The 24141-nt window shown below is 40.3% G+C and overlaps 2 protein-coding genes, 1 long non-coding RNA gene and 1 other non-coding gene across 7 annotated transcripts; 3 read left to right on the top strand and 1 right to left on the bottom strand.

Annotated features, from left to right (window-relative positions):
* The first annotated feature begins 850 nt into the window (after window positions 1-850).
* LOC136439449 (uncharacterized) lies at window positions 851-6144 on the top strand. Of its 3 annotated transcripts, XR_010756523.1 has the most exons (10): window positions 851-1037; window positions 1360-1516; window positions 2070-2139; window positions 2446-2532; window positions 4073-4118; window positions 4440-4487; window positions 4923-4967; window positions 5195-5250; window positions 5459-5490; window positions 5985-6144. It is a non-coding gene; the product is annotated as an uncharacterized lncRNA (long non-coding RNA). The 3 variants fall into 3 exon arrangements; XR_010756524.1 differs by having other exon boundaries at window positions 2457-2532; window positions 5459-6144; XR_010756522.1 differs by having other exon boundaries at window positions 5459-6144.
* LOC136439466 (small nucleolar RNA SNORD31) lies at window positions 5775-5843 on the top strand. Its single transcript, XR_010756532.1, has one exon. It is a non-coding gene; the product is annotated as a small nucleolar RNA SNORD31 (small nucleolar RNA).
* On the bottom strand, window positions 6051-17367 carry LOC136439431 (deoxynucleoside triphosphate triphosphohydrolase SAMHD1-like). Its single transcript, XM_066434878.1, has 18 exons — window positions 17260-17367; window positions 16830-17045; window positions 15204-15270; window positions 13885-13963; window positions 13326-13486; window positions 12554-12669; window positions 12182-12252; window positions 11750-11896; window positions 11272-11319; window positions 10461-10625; window positions 9912-10003; window positions 9392-9448; window positions 8848-9046; window positions 8381-8476; window positions 7985-8089; window positions 7754-7845; window positions 7483-7534; window positions 6051-6903 (listed from the first exon to the last, which is right to left on the bottom strand). The coding sequence occupies exons 2-18, from the start codon at window positions 17008-17010 to the stop codon at window positions 6781-6783; spliced, it is 1851 nt and encodes a 616-aa protein (XP_066290975.1). The 5' UTR covers window positions 17011-17045; window positions 17260-17367; the 3' UTR covers window positions 6051-6780.
* Window positions 17250-24036, top strand: LOC136439435 (solute carrier family 52, riboflavin transporter, member 3-B-like). 2 transcript variants are annotated; one of them, XM_066434885.1, is made up of 3 exons: window positions 17250-17363; window positions 20172-21442; window positions 21902-24036. In XM_066434885.1, the coding sequence occupies exons 2-3, from the start codon at window positions 20213-20215 to the stop codon at window positions 22100-22102; spliced, it is 1431 nt and encodes a 476-aa protein (XP_066290982.1). In that variant the 5' UTR covers window positions 17250-17363; window positions 20172-20212; the 3' UTR covers window positions 22103-24036. The 2 variants fall into 2 exon arrangements, with proteins under 2 accessions (XP_066290982.1, XP_066290981.1); XM_066434884.1 differs by having other exon boundaries at window positions 20169-21442.
* The last annotated feature ends 105 nt before the right edge of the window (window positions 24037-24141 follow it).

Here is a 24141-nt window from a genome sequence, read left to right as displayed (position 1 = left end):
CTAGTATACTGGAAAATTGTTGAATGGCTTTGAGCTGCTTTATATAGCCTGGAATCCATCCTATTTAGCTTCCGGCCGCTACCCAAGCTCTGCTGCCTGGCCATATATTTGGCCAGGCAGGGGAGCTTGGGTAGCGGCCTGAAGCTAAATAGGATGGATTCCAGGCTAGCTTTATACTGAGTAACAATTTCCTATGAAATAGAAGGTGTGGTGAATCTTTTTTTGATTTGGCACAAATAGAAGATGCGAATCCGAGAACCAGCAAATTAAATTGGTGTGGCCTTACTGAAAGTTAAACATTACATAGCTGCCATAACCTCAAGAAAGGAGATAAATATGTCATAGTCTGTATAACGCAAACTCCAGCTGTCCGGGGGATTCTCTCCCCTCCCCGCGGGGTTGGGAGCCGATTACAGGACGGCGAGCGGTCACAGGAGGCTTGATTGAATTCAGGCTTAATATGTCACAGGTCCATAATTTTTTGCAAAATGCCATATGACCTACACCCAGTACAAACAAGGCCTTCTAGTACTACAGGGTATGGAGAATTTCGCACAAAAAAAGGAATGATTGGCCAAGAGAGTCAGTCCATGAGAAGGTTAACATTTCCCCCTCCAAAGCGAATAAAACCCTATGGTGGCCATACTCCCTTGGCACAATTATTCTGCCTACAGCCAGCGAAGTTCAGTCTGGAAGAGACTAACGTTACATGTAGTACAAATCTTTCTTGCAACCTCATTGGTGGTATGAACTTTTAAAGAAGTATTTTATGTGTCCAATAAGCGGACCACCCCCAAAGTGTGGCGACAGTGGTATGTGCCATTTGGAGGGTCAAAGTTGACTTCTGTGACCAAACTGACCCATCATGCATTTCGCTGGAGCACCGAGAGGACGTGGAGGCAGAGACCTACTTTCCTCGTGCTGGGATGTCGTGTAAATCCACTGCCATCCTGTCGCTAGCAGACTTCTATCCCACCTAGTATGAAGAAATAACGTACTAGAATGTATTTATGGGATGTTGCGTAGATGATTTCAAGGTAAGCTCCTCTTTTCTTCGTGCAAATGGCCCAAAATATTCATTGGGCCACATGGTCTGAAGTTCGACCATGCTTGCGCACAGATAATTTTCTTATTAGTATTACTTCTTGAATTAACTTCGACCCAGCAAGCTTTCTTCCTCAACGGATCTTCATGAAATGATTTTGGTTCCACGGTGCCCAATTTTTGAGGTTGTACTGAATAGATCTTGTGCCCTGCTATAAAATTGAAGAGAGCGCATGAATTTATAAGTTATCAACCCCCCTCCCCCAACCTTTTTCCCTCAAAAGTAATGGTCCTCCATCCCTTTGTTTTCTACAGACACGCCTTCCTAGTCACGGAGCAGGCAGATGAGGTGCAAGTCCCGAGATGTTGCGGAGCTTGACGACTTCACGGCCTTTCTGCAACAACCACGTGGTGTGTGGAGCCGGTGAGGAAGGGGCATGTGCTGGCATGTCTCTACAACTTTTCTCAACAGGTCAGTTGGACCCAACAATTTTTATACCATGTACCGTAACTCGATTATTACTGGATTGAAGCATAAATAAATAAAAACCTTCTTTGGGCAAAAAAAAGCATCAGGCCTGATGTAGAAAATTATCCCGGTCTTCCCTCTTGCAGTTTTTACGTAGTTTGAAAATGTAAGCAAAACTTGCAGCTCTCATGTTACTAGTAAGTCAAATAGCGTTTGTAAGCTACATAATTTATGAAACTTGTCTGGTTAGTCAGAAAAGTACCATTTTTGATAACTATGACAGACCCCCTCCCCTCTAGTCTTGGGGGCCTGACCAAATGGGAAGACTGGTAGAAATGTGATTCAGGCTAGTAGTACAAAGTGCATGTGGTCTTGACTCTTGGAATGATGACAACACACAGACCTGTACTGACTTATCAGTGACAGACAAAAGGCGAAGCTGATCCAAGAGAATTAAGTTCTTCTTGATAGGCCTGGCTGCGTAGTATGAAATTAATCCACTTGAAGATATGATCAAATCTTTTAACACGTCTGTATCATTGCAACACAATCACAGATGGCAAATGAGGCATCCAGTCACTGCTGCTGTGCTGAAACTCCCTGGGCTGTGCAGACATATTTTTAAGGTCAGTAGATTTCTCCATTAGAAAACACCACTGGAAGATGATGTAGCAAGGAGCTTGTATGTGTAAAACTAGCAAAAGAATAGAAAGTTGCAAGAGATGGCTAAGAAAAGTTGTAAGTTATGGCTAGATAAATTTGACCCAAATAATATTGTTTGTTGCCTGTGATGAACTCCCATAGACAAGCATATGTCAGAATTCTATTGCTGACACCTACTGTCTGAGGTACACAATTACAGATATGCCACAGTCAAGATAGATTTCAAAACTGGCAAACTTTTAAATGTGCCAATGCTCTTGTTTACCCAGAACATGTGCAGGTCTGCACGAGTTCAGACAGTATGTAGGACTAGGAGTCCAGTTCTGCACACAAATTTACCACCCAACATCATGCTGGTGAGTACTAATAGAAACACAGTTGAATTATTGTTATCTGTATTTGACAGTACAACATTACTTTTGTTCGTGCAGTTTCAGTGGTTTGAGCAATGATGAAAAAACTTGATGATTGTCAGTGATTGATAAAAAGCTATGTTTTAATTTCTGAGCTCAGCCAAGTGAAATATACAGTCAAACCTGCCTAGGCGACCACCTTTTCAACGCGACCACCTGGCCATGGCGACCGCTTTTTCTCGGTCCCGAAAATTTTCCCCGTAGGCACAAGCATTAAGCTGCCTGCCTAAGGCGACCACCCGTCCAACGCGACCGCCACGAATTGGGACCGCACAGAGCACAATCACTGCCCATGGCGGCCGCCTAATTTTCAAGCTTGTGGTGACATCGGATCATTTTGCTGTCGGATTTCACGGAAATGTTTTCAAGACTTTGAAGGACAAAATAAGGACAAAAATATATGGAATAGTAATGTTATAGCATCGATTCCTCCATGAAGTGTTTTAATAAAACGTTCCCCCTATAAACACTGTAAAGACAAATGTTTGTGATGTTGTTGTGCCTATCGTAATCTTATAGTTTACCGCAAACTCAGTTCAGTTTACACTCAATTTTCAAAACGAATACGTAGTGCATGGCGTCAAAAAGTCAGATTTCACAGAAATCACTATCTATATCTTGTATTTTCAACAAAAAATGTGTCTGTGTCTTACTAAATTCCGCCGAAAAATGACTTCGCGGCGGGCAAAACATCGGGCGAGAAATGTTGTTCCTCGGTCCCGACGCCATTTTGGATTTGGCATGACCCGGATTTAGCGCTGACCTTTCTAAAACACGATGCTTTTGTGTATAAACATTTACGAATACTCTAGTTATTGATGAAAATTAATATTCTTTTTTTTTTTCTTTTTATTTCCATGACTCTCACAAACCTTTATTGGACGCTCTGCGTTCTGCTGCACTGACTTACCTTTTGATGCGGTCGCACAGAGCTTGGCGGCGCGGCGCGACGAGTTGTCAGATCGAAAACTTTCTGACCCTTTTATCCAGCGGTCGGCGCCCCAAAAAAGGCTGGGGCCAGCAGGTGTTTTCTAGGGATTTGTCTTAGGCCTTCAAACTTCGATGATGTGCATGTGTGTGTACTATTTAATGTAACGTGTGAATGCGGGATGGTGCTGCGATCACCGAGGCAACCATTGTTTTGTAGTCAAAGTTATTACGAAAATGTGTACACGATGTGGCGGTGTACAATTATTACAACGATAACGGAAAATGTAATTTTTGTAGGATCTTTCTGTCAATGAGAATTGAACCTGGTGGGGGTCATGCTGTTTAAATTTACATAATAATCCACCCATTTACGTACTGTATTTGAAAACCTCGACCTGGAAACATGTGAGTGGAATCCTCTTCATGGCGACCACCTGTCCATCGCGACCGTTTTTGCTCGGTCCGCCGGGTGGTCGCCTTGGGCAGGTTTGACTGTACTTGCATTATGATTCAAAATTATCTCAATATTCAAACCGCCCTTTTTTTCCCTTAGTGACCCTAAAGCCTCCATGTGTGGTCTTATCAGGATGATTGAAATGGTAAGTTGCTTCTTTATGCAGTACTGCTTAGTCTGTTCAAACTGATAAAAAATGTGATGCTTTCTAGCATCAGATTAACTGCATTAATATAGCCTTAAAAATTGTGATTTTGCAGTAGTATTTTCAGGATGAATTGGTAACTGTTTCTGTAATGCTGTGTTTCTTGCCAAGTTTGAGCAATGATGAGGATTTAGTCTCGTTCGTATGACACATCCTCTGATTACCTTTTTATCATTCTGAGCTCATTGGATGTAGCACTGGCATCATGAGAATGAAAACATCCAAACACATGTTAAGACTGTTTTTTCTTTCCTGTTGCAGTGATGGTTTCTAATCCGATGCTGTGTTTGTGTCATCATCTTGTGTTTGGTAGGTGGTGCTTTTATTGTCTTAATTGCATCTGAAGGAAAAATTTAGCATCAAGAATTCCATTTTTATTTTATATGATGAAAGTATTGAAGACATTTGTCCTGTCAAAGTCTTGGTGTATCAGATACCAAAAGCATACCTTTAAACGTAAACTTTTATGAAACTTGACTTTGTATGTATTTAGCTTGGAATAGTAGGCTTTTGAACCTTACCTTTTGGTTAACTTTTTGTTCCATGCTTGTTATTTAGTGTTAATTTTGTACTTCCACAATGATGCCATACATAACCCCAGCTCGCTTAGAGTTCTACAAGAACGGTGAAGAAAATTTGTTCTCTCACGACTGTCTTCTGAGTGGAAGTACAAAGGTCTATTTTATTTATACAGTCACTTGATATTGTGACTAAATATTAATTGAATGTTGTTTTTATATACAGACTTGATGGAGTCACATGTGAGGAAGACCAACAGTCCATAGACAGGTAAGAATTGTTAGTTTCTGAACCCAAGTTTTTAAGATATTGCCTGTATACTTGTTTCCACAATGATGCCATACATAACCCCAGCTCGCTTAGAGTTCTACAAGAACGGTGAAGAAAATTTGTTCTCTCACGACTGTCTTCTGAGTGGAAGTTAAAGGTCATTTTAAGGTCCGCTAGAATTTGACATTTTAAGAAATATTAATCAAATCTTATTCTTTTGTGTACAGGCCTGATACTTGGAATGTCATCTGTGAGGAAGGCCACCAGTGTCTGTATTCTACTGGTAAGTGTTGTTAATTTCCAGAACAAACGTTTTTTCTGTTAGCGGACTCCGCGATGATGTAACCCATAACCCAGCTCGCTTAGAGTTCCAAAGGAACGGTGAAGAAACATTGTTCTCACGACTGTCATCTGAGTGGAATGATTCATTTCAAGAAAGCAGTTTCTTGTTGTGTCCTATCATCAGCTGACTTTCCCTTCATCTTTTCCAGGAGGTGCCCCAGGTTCAAGTGTATTTCTTAATGTGAGTAGCACTGGCAAACATATGGACTGTACTGAAAAAGTGTGTGAAATGTTCTAAGCGCTATTACCAGTTCACTTTTAATTTGACCAGGATAGTCTGCTTTTTTTCTTCTGTTAAGTGCTACACCATACTTTGTAAATGGTAGAGTATCTACCTAAGTATTTCATTCAAATTCTTGACCATGGTATTTCATGTGTAGGGTAAGGAAGCTGCATAGTACTTTGCATCTGAATGACTTAGAACTCAATTCAAGAAGCCAGTATTGTTAATTTGTTGAACGTCCTGTTTGTAATGATGAGGCACTTACCGCCCCAGTCTGATAATATATGACTGATTGGTCACACTGAGCATACAGGACACAGCCATGATCTAAACATACTTGTCTTCAAAGGTGCTTTGATTTGTGCTTTCCGACATGTCAAGGCTATCTGAGGTATCAACTAAAACAAAACTGTGTCTGACATGGAGTGTTAATTTTTCACTGTTGTTTTCAGGACATGTGGGACACCAGAGGCAGAGAGGCTTAAAAAGCAGCTAAAAGAAGTGACAACATCATGGACAACAATTAATTGATTTAAATGGATGTTCACAGAACACAAGCCCAGTGCTTTTTCTCTAATCGTCAGAAATAAAAATAAAGACAACTAAACTTCATATGTCATTCTGCCTGCTTATTTTCTGACTTTATATAATAATAAGTACATGGCAAACCAGGACTAAAATGTTATTTATTCTATTCCAGACATCTTGTTCTCAGTTCATTTGATACTCAAAAATCAAGTTGGAGTACATTTTATTTTGTACTTGAATAAATAAGCAATTTAGCACAGATTATCAAGCAGTAGATGGACTACTTGTATCCATAAATATCAGGAAGCTGTCATATTATACATTAGGTGTACAGGAAAATACTATTTGTTTGCACTACAATGTCCACATCTAGCTATAGCGATGAATATTTTGTAACTTTGATGGTTCATATGATAGTGTCATTGTGGAAACATACCTGAAAAGTCAGGCTTTAAAGCACTTAGGGAATTGCATGGTACTGTCAGTACCACCACAGATCATACATAGTGCTCAAAGCAAACAGGGCACCGAGAAATGGAAGGAATGATCTTGCATCACCATGTACCAAACATACAAAAATTATGAACTAAAAATCAACAAAAGACTCATAATCTGGAATGCATAAAACATAATATGCAGGTAACGAGTATTAACTTAAGATTTTCCTTAGAAAAACACTCGGTGCAAATAGTAGCAGCTTCGTTTTTGCTGGGCTGGTGACTACAGGGACAGTCTGCTTCTCACATGTCGGTTGGGTGGCTGAGCTGAGGTGCTGGCCTCATCTTCCTTCTCAATCTCATCCTTCTTCAGTGGAGTCAGCTCTGGTGCTGATGATTTTCCACCCTGTAAGAAAAAAATTCACAAGCTAAAACTTCCGTGTTCTGTGTAGCCCTAAAGTATCTTGAAGATGGCAAGTGTAAGAATGTTGCTAGCATGGCCATAGGCTGAAGCCAAGTAAAAATAGAAAAGGTTTAAAGGTACATGACATGCTTTCCTATCTTACCCTCCATATGACAGTGTTAAGGAGGAAACATAAAAGTCATCTTAATTTGGCGACAAAGAAAGTTGCCAAGAATAATCCAAAGTTTCTAGTACACGAGGCCTCCTCAGCAGGCTCTAAAATTTACTCCTATGGAGGGCTTATAATGGACATTTTTTTCTGATGGCTTATTAATACTCAGTTTCTTGTGGGCCGCCTACAAATGGAAGAAACAAAGTACAATGTGCAATTAGAACTGATGAGCCATCAGATGAAAAGCTCATTTCAAGCCCCCAAAAACCTTGACTCATAGAGCCATGTTAAGGAGGCTAGTGGGACACTACATGTATCTATACCGAACTTGAGGGTGATAGGAAGAAATTTGTACATGTCCAGAAAATATAAATACAGCTGCCAAACGTTCTTCCTGGTTTGCCCCTTACCTTGGGTTTCTTCAGTCTATCCTGTCGGTCACCACACCACTGTATGAAGCACCTGCAACAAAAGGAACAAGTTCAGCAAACCTGGACAATTCTCTAAATAATAAAGCCCATTAGCCAATCAGTTATTTTGCAAGCATTATGGTTAAATACATTGTACTAAATATAAAAACATTGCTTTACTATCATACACGTACTTAAAATAAACACATTATAAATTGTGAAAGGATAGCTTTCTGAGAATAATACTGAAGAGAAGAACAAAGCACAGTACCTTTCTGCAATGTCGATACTTAGTTGGTCTCTCTTCTTGCAATACACTCGTATATGCTGCTCTGCAAAGGTTTCAGGCAGCATCTGGGAGACCTGAGAGTGGAGAATTAAAATCAATAAAACAAATCAAAATTCTCATAACCGAAACATTTTCAGGATCTACACCATCATGTAACTTGTACTTTGAGTACGCCCTTAAAAGATCAAGGCTTAAAATAAAAGTTTTTCTCACCTCTTCTTTCCTGACCCTGCAGGCGTTGTCCATCTTACTCTTGTCGTAGAACCTGACATGGTCGATGGGGTTCTTATCACCCATGCCATAGTCCATGTCCACAACCTGAAGGGGGAGGGGGGCAAAGAACACTAGTTTCACTTGACTGTCCAAACTACAGATAGAAATTCAAGCAAGCTACAAAAATGCCCTTAGATACACTACAGCTTTTAGATATGATGAACATTAAATCTGACAAATTTCTTCAAAGCATGAATATGACTTTTTGTGTATGTCCCTATCCGATAAAAAAAGAACAAGGATTTATAGACACAGACTTTTCTCATGTTTACAACAATTCTGGTGCTGATGGTAAAAATAAGCTCAGTTAGAGTGGGAATGTTCCTGACTACTCACACTGACAGCGATGTCTCCAGGACTGAGCTGAGGAGCTCCCAACTCTTCCTCTGTCAGGGATGTCACTATCTCCTCTGACCAGGAGGGGGCTTCATCCTGTAGGGTACAGGGTACAAGTCACGATTAAAATAGGATTAGAGACAAGTTCAAGCAATAAATTTTACAGCAGGGTTAATCTATAGCATCACATTATCATTATCATTGTAGCAGCTTATTAGTAGCTTCATGTCCTCAGCTACATGATCTACTAGTCCTAGTGCACCCTCCCATCCTCAACCCATACAAGTCTCACTCTCCTGTCTTCCTCCAACTTGTTACATACAAAGTTAGGTACATCTAGTTAGGTACACAAATCATATCTGAAGCAAGTAGCATTGTTAAGAAAAGGTGTAAACACATGTTCATGCCATGTTCCAATGTAATACTGTAACTACATGAAGAAAGTAAGATCCTCTACACTTCCTCACCTGTGATATGAGGCACCCTTGCTGCGGGCGTGTCTGCCCCACACATCGGTACAGCCTGCGACTTTCCACACCCCTGAGGATGGTCCTGGCCTCCTCCAGCTCTGGCTCCTGAGAGTACAGGACTTGCTGGAAGATGTGGTCTGTCAGCTTGGTGTAGGCGTGCATGTCCTCTGGAGTCTCAGACAGCTTAACTTGAGCACTGGTAAAGTAGAGAACAAGCAACTAAAGTTTTAAACATGCTCAAACTATCATGACTTGCTCAGTTAGAACATTTTGCAACATGTCAAAACAAATGGTGAATTTATGTTCCAACATGTTAGAAACTAATATAAATAATGTTATCAATGTTAGAATGTTGGAACACTGTAGGAACGTTTAGACTGTCAAAAATGTTAGAAATTGTTCTAAACAGTTATTTATCTCAGATTGTTACAAAGGTTTTGAAAATATTAGAACAAAATTAAAGAAACAAACAGCCACACGGTAATGTGGCATTGACTCTACATCAACTAAGATTATGAAAGACAAATAGAATTTGACCTACCCATCCTTGCCAGGTATTCTGATGTACTTGTCTGCTTTCAGTAGAGCCTCTACAATCCTGGAAACAAAAAATTAGAGTGCATATCTTTTAGGCTCTTTAATCAAAAGGACATCAGAGGAAAAAGTACCATCAACATGATTTTGTAGCTGCTAGCACCAACAGTTGCAACACTTAAATCTTATCTACTACTTTAAGTACTTTGTAGATGTTATTTAGTTAACTTCTTTATACTGATTGCACAAACTTGTGCTTTAGGCTCCCTTGGAAACCAGTCTAGCTTGACTGAAGGAACCACCCAATTGTATCCAAGATCAATCAATAAATTAATCAATAATGATAAATTATCACATTTACTCCCTAGCTATCAAAATGAGAAAATGTACAGACATTTCACAAATATTGGACAACTTCCTGTCCACCAATCCTCAAACTTAATGCAACCATGGGCTTTCCTTGAAACACTGTGGCACCACGGGTATAGTGGTTTGATTAATTCAAAAGACTAATTTCCAGTACTTACATAATCTCCACACACTTGTTAGCTTTGTGCTGATAGGCTCTGCGGTGGAGACTGCTCCGAGTGTGGAACATGTCATACAAGTTACTGCATTCCTGTAACACACATGAACATGCATGGATTTTTGATCAGGCACCAAGAATAACAGAGTATAAAGATCTCATACCTCTGTGAAATATTTAGAGCTTTTTGTATGTTTTGTTTAATTGTGGTTCATTAATTATGCAAATAAAATTTGAATTTTGCAGCATTTGAAACTGACTGTATGACGGTGCCATATCTGGGCATACTGTCAGACTGAGTGTTTCATGTCTTGCAGTGAAAACAACAGTTTCACAGTGAACACAGAGTTCTCCTGAAGTAGTGCTGTTGCTGAATCAACTTCTTACAATCTCAGCACTATCTTGTCAATCTCCATATTTAGGTAATTTTGTTTAAATTTATCGAGACTCGCTTGTTTTGGAATACGTTTTACCCTACCAAGAAATTCATCACAACCTCGCACTTAATCTATGAGGAAACATAAATTCAACAATCTATTTTCTGACCAACCTTGTCCCTGGTACAGATCTGCCTGCGTCCGTCCACATTGATGACCCTGGCAAACTTCATGAAGCGCATGTGGTCAAACTTGTTGGAGATGCCCAGGTGGTGGCAGTCACGTGCAAAGTAGTCCCACTTGTCTACATCAATCCCATTCCTCTTGTTGGCTACAACCTTTAAACAAAGAAGATCCTTTTTTAAAACTCATAAGCTCACCCCTGAAAACTTCAACCTTCCCTTCTTTATGACTATCCTGTCATCAAAGTGACAGGTGGCACTTGGAATACTTTGTCACCTGCCAACAGAAAAAAAGGAACTCTTGACTTGTACTTTGAAAACTACTCTTGGTTAGACATTATGTCCAAATATGACTTTTATCAAACCCTTATTTCAAAATGAAAACCTGAACTTTTGACTGCTACATACTTTTGGAGACAGATTTTCTGGTAAAGATATGTTTACCTCCAGGGTTCTCGCCAGGGCATTTGAGCGTAGGGGGCCCCTACGCTGTGATTTGGTTCCCCTACTCTGTCATTTTGACCCCTATGCTGTGTTTCAACCAGTGTAAGGCGGATTTTCTGTTGTTTTGATGCAAAAGTAAAAAACTTTGGCTTTATTTCACAAACTTTAGCCCTCAAAATGCAAGAAATAGTGTCTTTGATAGTTTTAAAGGTCAAAATTTCCAGGGGGAGGATGCCCTGGACCCCCCTAAAATATCCCTGCCTGCAGCCCTCGTCCTAACACCTGTAGCGCTCGCCATGTGGCTTTGCCGCGCAAAGATGCCCCTACGCTGTGAAAAAATCCTGGTGAGAACACTGACCTCATATAGAAAACTCTTCTCTTGATCTCTGCCTTTGTATGGCCAAGCCTGAAAGGAAAGAATAAAACACCATCAGAAAAGAATGAGGATGCCTTAGCTCATTTCTAACCATGAACAAAAACCTAGAAGACAACAGTACTAGCTTATATAGACTATGAGAGATCACTAAAATATCAACAGTCCTCATAAGTAGTCAAACTAATACTGACTAAGCATGGAATCAAGCCCTATCCAACTACTGTACATGCACATGAGATGACTTGCACACACACACACACACACACACACACACACACACACACACAAAGGGACATCTTGGCCTTTGGTTCAGACTAAGCTTATAATTGTTGTTGTCTTTACTGCCTGGCTAGCCCTTTGTAAAAGCCATTAGCTAGTCGGACAGACCTGGTTGTATGTCTCTCCCAGCTAAACAGAAATAAATAAATAAGATGCCTATAATGTCTGAAAGGAGATTGACCTGGTCTCTGGACACTTCCAAAGGTCCTGCGATCTGCTCCTTGATGAATATGAGGTCCCTCTCCCCAACGTTGTACTCCAGAAACACGTTCTTCAGGTCATTCTGCTCAATCAGGTGATCAAACATCTGCACAGATGCATGCTCATGCTGGAAAGGGCATGACAGTCTTTGTAAGGAACAGAATCAATGTTTTAAAGAAATTATACACGTCATGACATGTATAAACACTCCTCATTATGACATGAATCAAGGACAAAACAGCAGATCTGTCATAACATTTAGCAGTAAACTACAGTCAAGAAATACTGAAAATCTAATCTTGTAATAGTTTACCAACATTGTAACAATGATATCGGCACTGTATAACATGCCACGTAGTAGCTTTGATTAAGTTAACACACACAGGATTTGAACAAAGTACAAAATGACTACCTTCCATTTGAAGCCAGGTCTGGCCAAAGGGATGAACTGCCCATCAAAGAAATGGGAAAATGGTCCATGCCCTGTTAAAACACAAAACAAGATAACTGCTTTAGTTTTTGTTACACAAGGGAAGCAAACAGGACTACTCTGAGAAAATCTGGATCACATGAAATACTACATTATAAGCATATGCAATTCAGAATCAGAAACTGGTTTAAGGTAAAGCCTCTTTATCTGTAAATGGGATGAATTCAGCACTAAATTGTATTTCAAAATACAAAAATGTACATAACGCAATAGACAAAATTGCTGTGTTGATTAGTACATGTTTTCTACACAAAGAAGTAGTAGAAGAAACTAGATGAAGATTTGATCCTTTACCCAAGTCATGGCAGAGCCCTGCTATCTCCACACACAGAACATCCACATCACTGATGCCCAGTTCAGGCTGGCGTTTTCTCAAGGTCTTCACTAGACATCCAGCCAAGTGATATACACTGTAGGGAGGGACACAGACAATGGTATCTTCAAAAATTTCAAGACATTTCCCTGTCATGCACTTTCCAAGTCAGGACATTTCCCTGTCAGTTTGAATGTTTCCCTGCCATATGTGTGTGTTGTAGAGACTCAATGTGAAAAAATTGTATTTTCTCCTTCTAAAACCGTACGTGAGCTGTCTTTAGTGAGGAAAGTTAAGAGGTTTCTGTGAAAGATACACTTTGAAGGGGATACAAATGCAGTTTTGTCAGTGGAATGGACTGGAAGCCCACAAAAGTGTGCCATGTTCTGTATACACATCGCTATACTACATGTAGTACAAGATGAACAATATATCACTAGCAAGTTGTTGTTGTTCGTCCGTTGTAGTCCACGATGACCGGGAACATCACATCAGGGACGGTGTGTCCCTAGTAAGTACATGTGTGCTAAATATCCAATTTCTTAGCTTTTGTTCAAACATCTAGTACCCTTCACAATTGCCAATATTGGCACAACATCTGTGTGTACTATCATCAGCACTGAATATCATATTGTTGCTTATCTGAATAATGATGTTACCAACTGCATAAGCCAACACTGAAGTTAAAAGTCACTGTAATCTAATATCACATATTACTAGTACTCCACATCCACATTGGAATACACTTCTTACCCCAGGCAATGCTCAAATCTGTTATGAGAGGCACCAGGAAAGACCCAGTAGCAGGCTCCCAGCTGTTTGATGTGCCTCAGCCTCTGGAACTGGGGTGTGTCGATAATCTTGATACAGAGAGGGTGCATTTCTATATGGCCATGGATGGGATCATTAAATATCTGGAAAAGGGAGAATTTTCAGTATACATAAAATTAATCATATTGATAGCATGGAAAAGATTAACCTATTGCCAACATAGAAACTGAATTCACAGAAAATCAAACAATCCCTTGGATTTGTCAACACTGGATTCGGCGGGACATATCTTTGTATTGAAAAATAGTTTAATCTTTTCCTTAATGTCATATAACGTTACCAATGTACTAGCCAAATTGAGTAGTCAAATGAAGCGCCAGTAGTCAAATTGTTGCCATGCATGTAAAATTATTATATTCATCAGAATATAATCACACTACTAGTAATAATCAGAATCTTTGTCTTCTTTTCTTTTTCTTCTTTACTTTGTGATTATGTCTCTGTTTTATCAAAATATCAGTGTCTCAGATTCCAGGTGTACCTTGCAGTTCTCCAGGGTGACTGGGACAAGTTTGAACCGCTCCAGTAGCTTCATCAGCAGTAGTCTTTTCCCCATTGTTCTGAAACAACAAAGGAAGTTAACATATTTGGAGAATGAAGAAGACAAGGAAACTATATGGACATTTTTTACATATGCAGTCACTTGCCCAGAAAAAAGCTGATTGAAGCCACTAGTAATTCGAGCTGTTGAGGAGGGCAATTAAAATCTGTCGTGCGAACACATATTTACTGTTATTCTTGATACTCAGTTTGGATAAGTGTGCTGTTCTTGATTTGCAATAATGACGTTTTGTATGATTATCCCAGTTTTCCCTGTTTGTGCTATTCTTGTGTATTCTAAGACTGCATAATTCAGCCAGTTGTACAAAAAGGTATCATTGGCTGCAACATTGACCCCGTTCACACTCATTTTTTTCAATCGCGATTGAAGTATAATCGCGATTGTTCGATCTGATTGCGATTGAACGCAAAGAAACTTTTGCGTTCACACTGCTTTTTGCCAAGTGGATTTAAGTACGTCGTGATCGGATCGCGATTGAAGCAAACCCGTGCTCTGCCGTACCATCGGCGATCATCTGGTAAATGTCCCTCTTTCGGTGACATTTCCTAGTCTCTACCAGACTAACTAAACGGGCGAAATGTGATCTTCACTGTGGACTGACTCTACTGGCTAATTATTCCCTTTTCTGCCGAATTCTTCGATTCATAAGCCCGTAAGAGGGCCTGGTGGAGGCTAGACATTTCCCCAGTTTGGCCTGCACCTCCTCTCTCCCCCAGATTGCGATGAGGACCCTGGTCTCCTCATCGCGCCACCTGCCACCAGCTGAAGTTGCTGACGGAGTTTTATCCTTCTTCTTGGGCATTGCTGACGATGAAAATTGTTGTTGTTGTAAGAGAGCAATCTGACGTGTGTGGCTTGGGTTTGTTTTCCCGCGCAATGTGAACTATGACCCCACGTACCCGGATGTATGACCTCCCACCCCCGGAACCAGCCGAAATCCCCGCCGATCGCAATGGAATGAATCATAGTTGCATTCACACTCAAAATTTGATAGGATTGGATTGGATTGATCCTCCCCAAACTACCTCCGGAGGTGGATACAAAACAATCGCAATCGGATCGATCCAATAGCGATCGGGAGCGTTCACACTGAAAAAAACAATTGCGATCGGATCGATTCAATCGTGATTATACTTCAATCGCGATTGAAAAAAATGAGTGTGAACAGGGTCATTGTTTCAATCTGTGCACGTGAATAAACCATTCAAAAAAATGAAATGTTTCAATACAAGGCTCACCTGAAACCCATTTTCTCCAGTCTTTCTTCTGTGATGTCAGATAATACAGCACCACATATCTCTTCCCCTGTACAAATGGTTAGAGAGAAAACAAAACAATGTTCACAATTCCGTCCGGTTGATATTTTCTTTAAAGTTCAAGTTTAACCTCTCCCCTGCGCATGCTGAGTTAGCCGTTTGGCACAAACTTTGTATAATTTGGCTACAAGGTTTTGGTTCCAGGGAGAAAATTAATAAAAGTAAGGAGGTTAAAACTTAAAGGCTCATTGGTAAAAAAAAGTGATAGATATTTCTATACATATGCAAACTTCAGATAATATCAGCAGTGTTCTCGCCAGGCCTTTTCAGCATAGGGGCCCCCGATGCTGTGATCTGGACCCCCGATACTGTGATCTGGACCCCGATGCTGTGTTTCAATGAGCATAGGGGTGTTTCTTTCTGGGAAGAACCTTCATAAATCTTATGAAAAGTTCATATTTGGCTTTAGAATGAGGATGTGACAGAGGAAAAACTTAACTTCACAAAATATATCCCTCAAAATGCAGAAAATAGTGTCTTATTTGGTTATGAATTTCAAAATTTTGTGCAGGAAGATGCCAGACTCCCAACCGTTATCATGTCTTTGGCACTCCGCGAGGGAACGGGTTTTGTTCGCGTTAAGAATGTTCGCGTACGCGTGGAAAATTTTCGCGTGGATAAATTTTAAATGGAGAATTTATTTATAGGTTCAAAATATCAAAGTAATTTTATCATCAAAATTTTTCTCCCTTGGGAATAGACTTGAGTCCCTTGGGAATCAACTTGTTTTTGTTTTTTTTTAAATTTCAAAAATCCTTTGAAATTTTTTGGGTGTGAAACCTTAGATTTGTAAACCTTCAACTCCCTTCTGATCAACTAATTAGCATATTTTAATGAGCAAATGATCAAAATTACAGGCAAACTTTTCCCCTGCATGCGTGTGGGCATGGTGTGGTGTGGTTTGGTGTGTGCTATTCCCAAGGGACTCAAGTCTATTCCCAAGGGAGAAAAATTTTGATGATAAATTACTTTGATATTTTGAACCTATAAATAAATTCTCCATTTCAAATTTTCCACGCGAAAATTTTCCACGCGAACGCGAAAATTCTTAACGCGAACAAAACCCCAACCCCTCCGCGAGTGACTTGCGCCGCGCAAAGTTGGCTTTCTGTACTTGACCCCTACGCTGTGAAAAAATCCTGGTGAGAACACTGATCAGTATATCTTAGTACCTGGCTTTGCTATCACAATGCCGTTTTTTAAACAGATAATCTCTAATAGTATATACACTTTATCTGTTGTGTCCAAATCTCGACGATACTGCGCTTTCAAATTACATTCTTTGTTTTCAAACTTGTCTACTCACTAGACAGTCTAGTCTACTGACGCTGTAAGTGTCAAAGTCTGACCCCTTGCAAAAAATTAAAATGGACTTACAAATCATTCCCAATTGCGGCCTCTACTCTGAGACCGACAGGCAAAGGAAAAGAGCAATACAACACAAAAGTGTGCTCTTCCGTGGTTGAATAATTTGACTACTTCTGACGACGTAAATAATTGTGAGGTGAAAAATAATTTGTCGCTGTCAAAAAGTTTTATGCCACCTACGTTTGAAGACCTCTACTGTATCATCACTCTGTCCGTTTTCCGTCAGAAAATTGCAGACGTCGTTCACAGTCCAGTCCCTGAAGTCCTCTGCAGACCTTTTGGGTTGTTTTGCAGGGCCGTTAGCGCCAGAAAACGACCCATTTTTAACGGCGTCCGCCAACTTTCGCTTTTTGGCCGCCATTTTGGCTAGGAGTGGGGAAGATGACTATACCACTCCTAGAATAGGGATATCACAAAATATTTACGTATACATCAAAACTATACCCTATGAATTAATATTATTAAAATAAAATTATATCATTATAAAAAGTAATATTCTTTTAAAGTCACATCCTCTCGATATAGTTTACATATTTTTATTTTACTACCGAACCCCCCAGTATTTAGATAATAATATGAGCCGTTACGTCACATGTCAAAGGTTACTTACCCAAGGTGACAATCACACGCTGATTGTCTTTCCGAGAAGAAGGAAGGTTCTAGCCCCTTTTATCGTCTCCTCACATCCCTGAGACAGGGCAGTCGCGTTTCCTGGTACGTACAGTTGTTTTTTAATGGTAAAATTTAGAAATTTGTCTCTCTTGGTTGTGAGGAACGGTCTACGTTGCGAGCTTACGTAACGTTTTTGTGTGAAACATTATACAGTGTGTAGAGGCCAACCGGCCGGTGCGGTGCGGTATGGCACATGCCACATGGTCTTTGGTCAGAAGACCTTCCTGCTTCTAGCTTTGTTTCGTCATCCCTAGGAGGAAAAGAAATACTGAAAACGTAGGGACGGTCCAGAAGGATATGTGATGATAATTTCAAGTCTTCATTTGATCGAACCATAACCTCCTTGATCGTACCAATAGTTAATGTTAATCATGGCCAATTTGTGATCATGACTAAGGAAAAACCAGTCAGTGCGAGTAGACGACGTTAAGTTTTGTTTCATTCTCTTAAGATCCGTTTAAGAAGCAACAGCATTCGTTTATTGCTAGGTTGTATAAAATGATGATTACCCAATGTAATCCAAGGTGACCTTAAATTCCCACTGAGTTTCTTTTACTTGTGCAAGGGTATTCTATATAACATGCTTTTACCGGTAGTTATATCACAGACATCATGCCCTTGGTTGTATATCACCATTTCTTACAGGAAAATACTCCTGGATGCAGAATTCTCTAGACTTTGGGATGAGCACAAATGAACAAGCTGAGCAAAAAAACACTTGCATTTTGTGCCAATGGAATGTAACAAGATATTAAAGGCTCGATTATACTCAGGACATTATACTAATTTTATAGATAATGTCCTTGATCATATCCATACTACTAGTAATGAGAAACGGATCTGTCACTCAAAGAAAGATAGATCAAAATGTACAATAGACATTATTCAGTCCCACAACAGCGGTTGGCTTCATTATAGCCTGTGTGACTCTAGGACATATTTGCATTGTATATGGGAAGGGCTACTAATATATAAGCAAATACATCCTCCTGGAGTCACACACGGCTACTAGTAGCATCATCATATCTCTGTCAACATTCAACTGCATTCAAACACAAACCACAAAATGTGTGTGTACTTCAAGTGTGTTCAAATGTTTATTATGTTGGTGGATATGACCCACATTTGTTCCGCCCTTCGGTCGATACTGCCCTTTGAAATTTACATTAAAATATGCTTATCAGAAAGGTCAGTTGGTTTGCACGTCATACTGAGCCATGAGTGGTTACGTGATAAACGTGACCACCAACTTAGTTAAGAAAACAAACCTGTTAGAATATGCAAATATTTTCGACGGGGTTTTTAGTGCAGATCATCATTACAGGCCAGTTGTACAGCCATCTTTTCATCGCTAGCATGACTACGTATTCGAGTCTTTTGTATATTCAGTCACGTTTTGCAACTAGTGGCTTCTGTTGTGATGTGAGGTACATTTTAGGTTTATTATATTTTAGTGCAGGAAGGGTTTATCCTTTTTTGCAACTTTGACAAAAAAGGAAGGACCTTCCAGTGATAAATCATGGTAGAAGGTGCTAAGTGGTGTCTATTTCTCTTTTTTCTGATTTCCTAATTATAACAAGTACCCACCAGTTGGTACATGTAGTAAAACATGCATATCGTATGTTATAAAAGATGTCAGAAAAAATAGTTGTTGAAGTCGGGAGATGAGGATTCCCAACATGTAATGACGGAAGAAAAAGAAGAGTACTTTATGAATATGAAGCCTTAGAATTCAGAAACACCTGCTCTACTATTGAAACAGGTTAGACCTCAGTATTCCCACAGGAGGCACATTGCAAGGCATGTGCTCAGAGTGAGACCCCTAAGGGAGTAGGGTTCTATTGTTTTTTTAAATGGGTTTAACAGACAAGATATCAGTGCATATCATTTGGGCCACGGACTGTCCAGGTGCTGAGACACGCTGAAACTGATATCTTTGGTCAGCAAGTTTTTGCCTTATTTTATTGGCTGCATTGCTTCTTGAATTCAGGTGGAACAAGGCTAAATAAGTGCCTTTTTGACCCAAGGGGATATCAAAAGTTAATTGAGTTAATGATATATAGGGCATTTCAGAATCAGACCACCATATAACTTCTTAAATGTAAACATGACATGAACAAAATCACATAAAGCAGCATTGAAAGGAACCTTTGTAGAGATGTCGAGAATATACAGAGTTCCCAATGCACTGTCGGAGTACTAGTATGAATGCTTGAGTTCTTCAGTCAGATGTAATTTGCATCTGAAGTGAAAGAACAATGCTGTTTTGGCTCCTCAATCTTCTTGTTTTAAATATGTTGAATTCTGGAGAAGCCTGGTCCTTTTCATATTATCCAAACTGATTCTCAAAACTTTGGTTTAGAAGACACTGTTTGTTAGTTGGTTTATTTGGACATGTTTGTTTGTGTTATCAGACATGGTATGTTTGTCTATTTAAATCTCTGCCCCTAGGCAAACTAGTGTCAGCAGACAGGTGTGTAACTATGTCATGTGAAATCAGGTCTTCAGGTGGCAAGACATGTGTTATTTTCGGTCAAGTAAGGGTCAGCCTTTGTTCATATGTACATTTGTGGCACACTTACTCAGTCTGGGGTTCGACTGCTTTACTGGTAGGTCTATTCTATTGCAGGAAATCAGACTCAGAAAGATATACATGTACTTTAAATGAATTAAGCAGTTCAGACTTTGTGCAAGCAGTTGATAACTATATGAGTAAAAAGGAATACCGGTATGATTCTGTACAAATGTAGCTTCACTATTTAGAGAGAAATTGCTTCAAATTGACCAATTTTATGCAAATGTTTTAACTGTTATTTTAACTCTAGTGAATGTCTGTCTGTTTCCCAGCAGGTACCCGCCTTGTTTGAATCACTAAGCCATCATCAGCAAACATGCCCAAAGAAGAAAAAACTGAAGACAGCGCCATGACGGAAAAACCCAGAATCAGCATTCCTGTGTATCTGATCGTCTGTTTGTTCGGTGTTGGGTCCTGGATCGCCATCAACGGCCTGTGGGTGGAGCTGCCAATCATCGTCCAGCAAGCTCCCGAGGGGTGGAGCCTTCCCTCCTACCTGGCCGTCATCATCCAGCTGGCCAACATCGGACCAATCGCCGTCACCCTGGGTAGCGTGTTTGCTCCAAGGAGAGTCAGCACGAAGGTTGTCATCTACGCCATCGTCACCGTTGGAACGATATCGTGCATGTTCCTGCCGTTCTTCTGGAAGCACACCAGCTTCCTGGCAGGTGCCAATCACAGCACGGCCTTGCTAACCCTCACATTCCTGCTGGCCTTTGTGGACTGCACCTCTTCTGTCACCTTCTTACCCTTCATGGCGCTCTTCTCCGCACCCTACCTCACCTCGTTCTTCATCGGGGAAGGGATGAGCGGCCTCCTTCCCAGCTTGGTCGCACTGGGGCAGGGAGTAGGAGGGAACCCGGAATGTCACAACGTTTCGTACGTCAACTCTACGGTCGTCAACGGAACTGTGAGGAACATAACTGAGTATCACAACATTTACGTCACCAAGGACCCCAACTTCCCTGTGGAGGACTTCTTCTGGTTCCTCTTCACCATGATGCTGGTCTGCGGGCTTGCGTTTGTCATGCTTAACTACCTCCCGGTGGCCAGGAAGGAGCACATCAGCATCGCAAAGGCTTCAGCGTACAAAGCTGTCCCTAACGGCGAGAATGGTTACAGTACCTGTGGTGATTGTATCGAGATGGGGTCGACTAAAACGGACAGCTCTTCTAACACTCCTACCTCCAGCGAGAGAGACGTAGACGTTCTGATAACAAAGAAGAAAGGGCTGTCGAGAGGAGACTACATCTACCTGCTGTGTGTCCAGGCCTGGGTCAACGCCCTCAGTAACGGCGTCCTCCCCTCCATCCAGTCCTACTCCTGTCTCCCGTACGGAAACACCGCCTACCACCTGGCCGTCACCCTGGCCAACATGGCCAACCCGCTGGCCTGTTTCATCTCCTTCTTCCTCCCCACCCAGTCCTTCCTGCTGGTGGGGGTGTTGTCGCTGGCGGGAACGGCCGTGGGAGCGTACATCCTGGCACTGGCGGCCATGAGCCCCACCCCTGTACTACTGGGGACAGGCGGCGGAGTCTTCCTGGTGGTAAGTTCTAGCAGCGGCTAACTTGCTTGGTCACTTACTGAGAGAGGTGTTGTTTTCCTAGGTCTACTAATAAGACAAAACAGTGGTAAATGTTAACATCAAGGGTCTGAATGTTTTACAGTTTCAAAGCAGTATTGTTTGGGTACTATCCTAATTGGTTTAGTGGGAAGCGAGCATAAGCCAACAAGGAAACTGTAGTACCCAACACTACCATGTAAAGTGTTCCAGCAAAAATTTGAAACACTTCAAATTGTGCCATTTTCTTCAGGCTGCTTTTAGCAGGGTATGAAAAACTCCGCCATTTAATGTAAATGATGCACAAAAAGTTGGCTCATCTATTTATGAAGTATACTATTTACTTTGTGGCGCTAAATGAAATTAAGCAGTGCATTTTTTGGGAAACACACAGTCTTTATATATAAAGTAACAAGTCCTTTCTCTGTTTTCCTCTCCATGTAGGTATTTGCGTGGATCTCTGTGGTGGGGCTTTTCTCCTACGTGAAGGTGACCATCGGGTCCATTTTCCGTGAGGAAGGCCAGAGGGCGCTGCTGTGGTGTGGAGCAGTCATGCAGGCGGGCTCCTGTGTCGGCGCCATCGTCACCTTTCTGTTTGTCAACGTGTTTCCCATGTTCCAACAGAATGATCCGTGTGACCTTTGACACCTCTGATAGTTGCTAAGGGCTGTTCCAACTTTTTTCTGGGAAGGGGGTGTACTAGTGAGTCTTTTTTTTTTCCACACAGACCATTACATGTTTTTTGATAGTAGGCTTTTCTAACTTCCCTTCAATATTTCTTAAAGTTTTGCACTGAAATGCTGATGTTCTCTTCAAGCATGTTTTCCTCTTCTGCCCTCCCTGAAAAATGTTTGGAACGGCCCAATATCTGTAGCCAGATGGAACTTATATTGAATTATGTTTTAGATACTTGTGTAGATTCCATATGAAAGTATTTTTTATTCATATCTGAAAGTCCATAAACAGACTTGAGTCGATGTTAACACAACTTTTTCTGGACATGCAGTACCTCATCATCATCATTATCATCATCATCATGTCCTTGGCCAACATTAATCAGGTATATTCTGAAAATTTGAGAAATTAAGACAAATTCAACTTGAAAGAGAGATTATAAATTTGTTGTTCTATTGTAGATTAGAAAAGCATTATGAATATGTTGTGCTGAGAGTTATGCTGTTTTTGTGTTGGTGCTGTAAGAAAATGAGACATAAATTTTGTTGTTATGGAAATAAACTTGCACTGTTGTAAACTTTCAGGGGCTGCAGTAATATCAGGTAGATTGTATATTTTCAGAAATAGATTCAATAGAGTCATGATAATATATGACAAAGTATTCTGTGTTAAAAGTATTGATATTTTGAAAGACTTAGGGGTGGAAAAAGTAGCTTTACTCTTAGTACCTGTGTCAGGCTCTTTATACTACATCAAAGCTGGCCTTGTGACAATCATGGCATCATAATGTCACTTACATACACTTCTGTGTAACTGTCTTACTATATGTAGTAGACGCTGATGTATTTTTCAACTATCCTGTAATTCAGTCTTATTACTATATAGTCCGGTAACAACAGTCACTACTCTCCCAACTACTAGTACTAGCTACTGTTGACAACAAGAATGGATTCCGTGATAATTTTCAATCCCCTTGAAGAGAGAACCTGCCAAAGTAATCTCATACAACTAGAGTTGTATAGACCAAGACACATGTACTTTATGTATGTTTCTGGCAAAGTTTTCGATTGACTATATTGATTGTATATTTTGTGAAGTAAGTCTGGACCAAGTAGCTTTAGACATAGCCTTATTTTAGTGTTTTGTGGGTCACTGTGGATAGTGCCACAACTGTGTTACATTGTTGCATATTTTGTATACATATTCTAGAAGAGCTGTACTTAAAGTTTCATGTTTGCACTGCAAAGACTGTTTGTATTTATTGTATCACCACGCACAAGTTAGGAAACAGTTTCTAATATTATTTTTAGTCTTACACACTTTGTTGTGAATTGATATAGTACCAGGATAGTGATGGGTTGATGCCAGCAACTGTATCTGTCAAATTTGCCAATAGTACATGTTGCAAGGTGTGAGAAAAATGTTGTTTTTTTCAGCTTTGTGCATAACAGTCTGAAATTCCATTGCATAGTAAATGTACTTTTAGTAGTTTTTTTGAGTGGTTTGCGCTGCTAGGGGATATGATACACATAATGGTGACATTATGTGTCATTGAGCTTTACAATGCATATGTACAAGTAGATACAGATACAGTTACAAGCAGTTACAACATATCTGTAAGAATTGTGTGTTCAGTGGATTTACAAAAGAATTGTAATCTTATATGACATTTCTCTAAATGTTGTTTATTTGTGGTGCAGCTGGTTTTAGTTCCTGATACAATTGTAGTAAAGCAGAGATTTGCAGTATCTTTCAGTACATTAGATTGGTTCTTTTTTTGCCAATATTTCTTAGCTGTAGTTCAAATTAAAAAAAAAAAAACAGGAGCTGCTTAATGACACCATAATCAACTAACTACCTGTAACTTCACCTCAGTGATTCAGGGAATAAATGTGTGCCTCCTACTTCAGAATGTGTTCTTCCTTTGTAAAGAAAAACAGGCTTGGTGACGGTAGCCTGACATTTATTCTATTCCAGCTACAGTGCTCTCCTGCAATCGCTTCCCTGAC

The sequence above is a fragment of the Branchiostoma lanceolatum genome, chromosome 7, assembly GCF_035083965.1.
Source record: "Branchiostoma lanceolatum isolate klBraLanc5 chromosome 7, klBraLanc5.hap2, whole genome shotgun sequence".
Taxonomy (NCBI): Eukaryota; Metazoa; Chordata; class Leptocardii; order Amphioxiformes; family Branchiostomatidae; genus Branchiostoma; species Branchiostoma lanceolatum.
The sequence above is the reverse complement of the archived record's forward strand: the minus strand, read 5'-3'. Positions and strand labels throughout refer to the sequence as shown.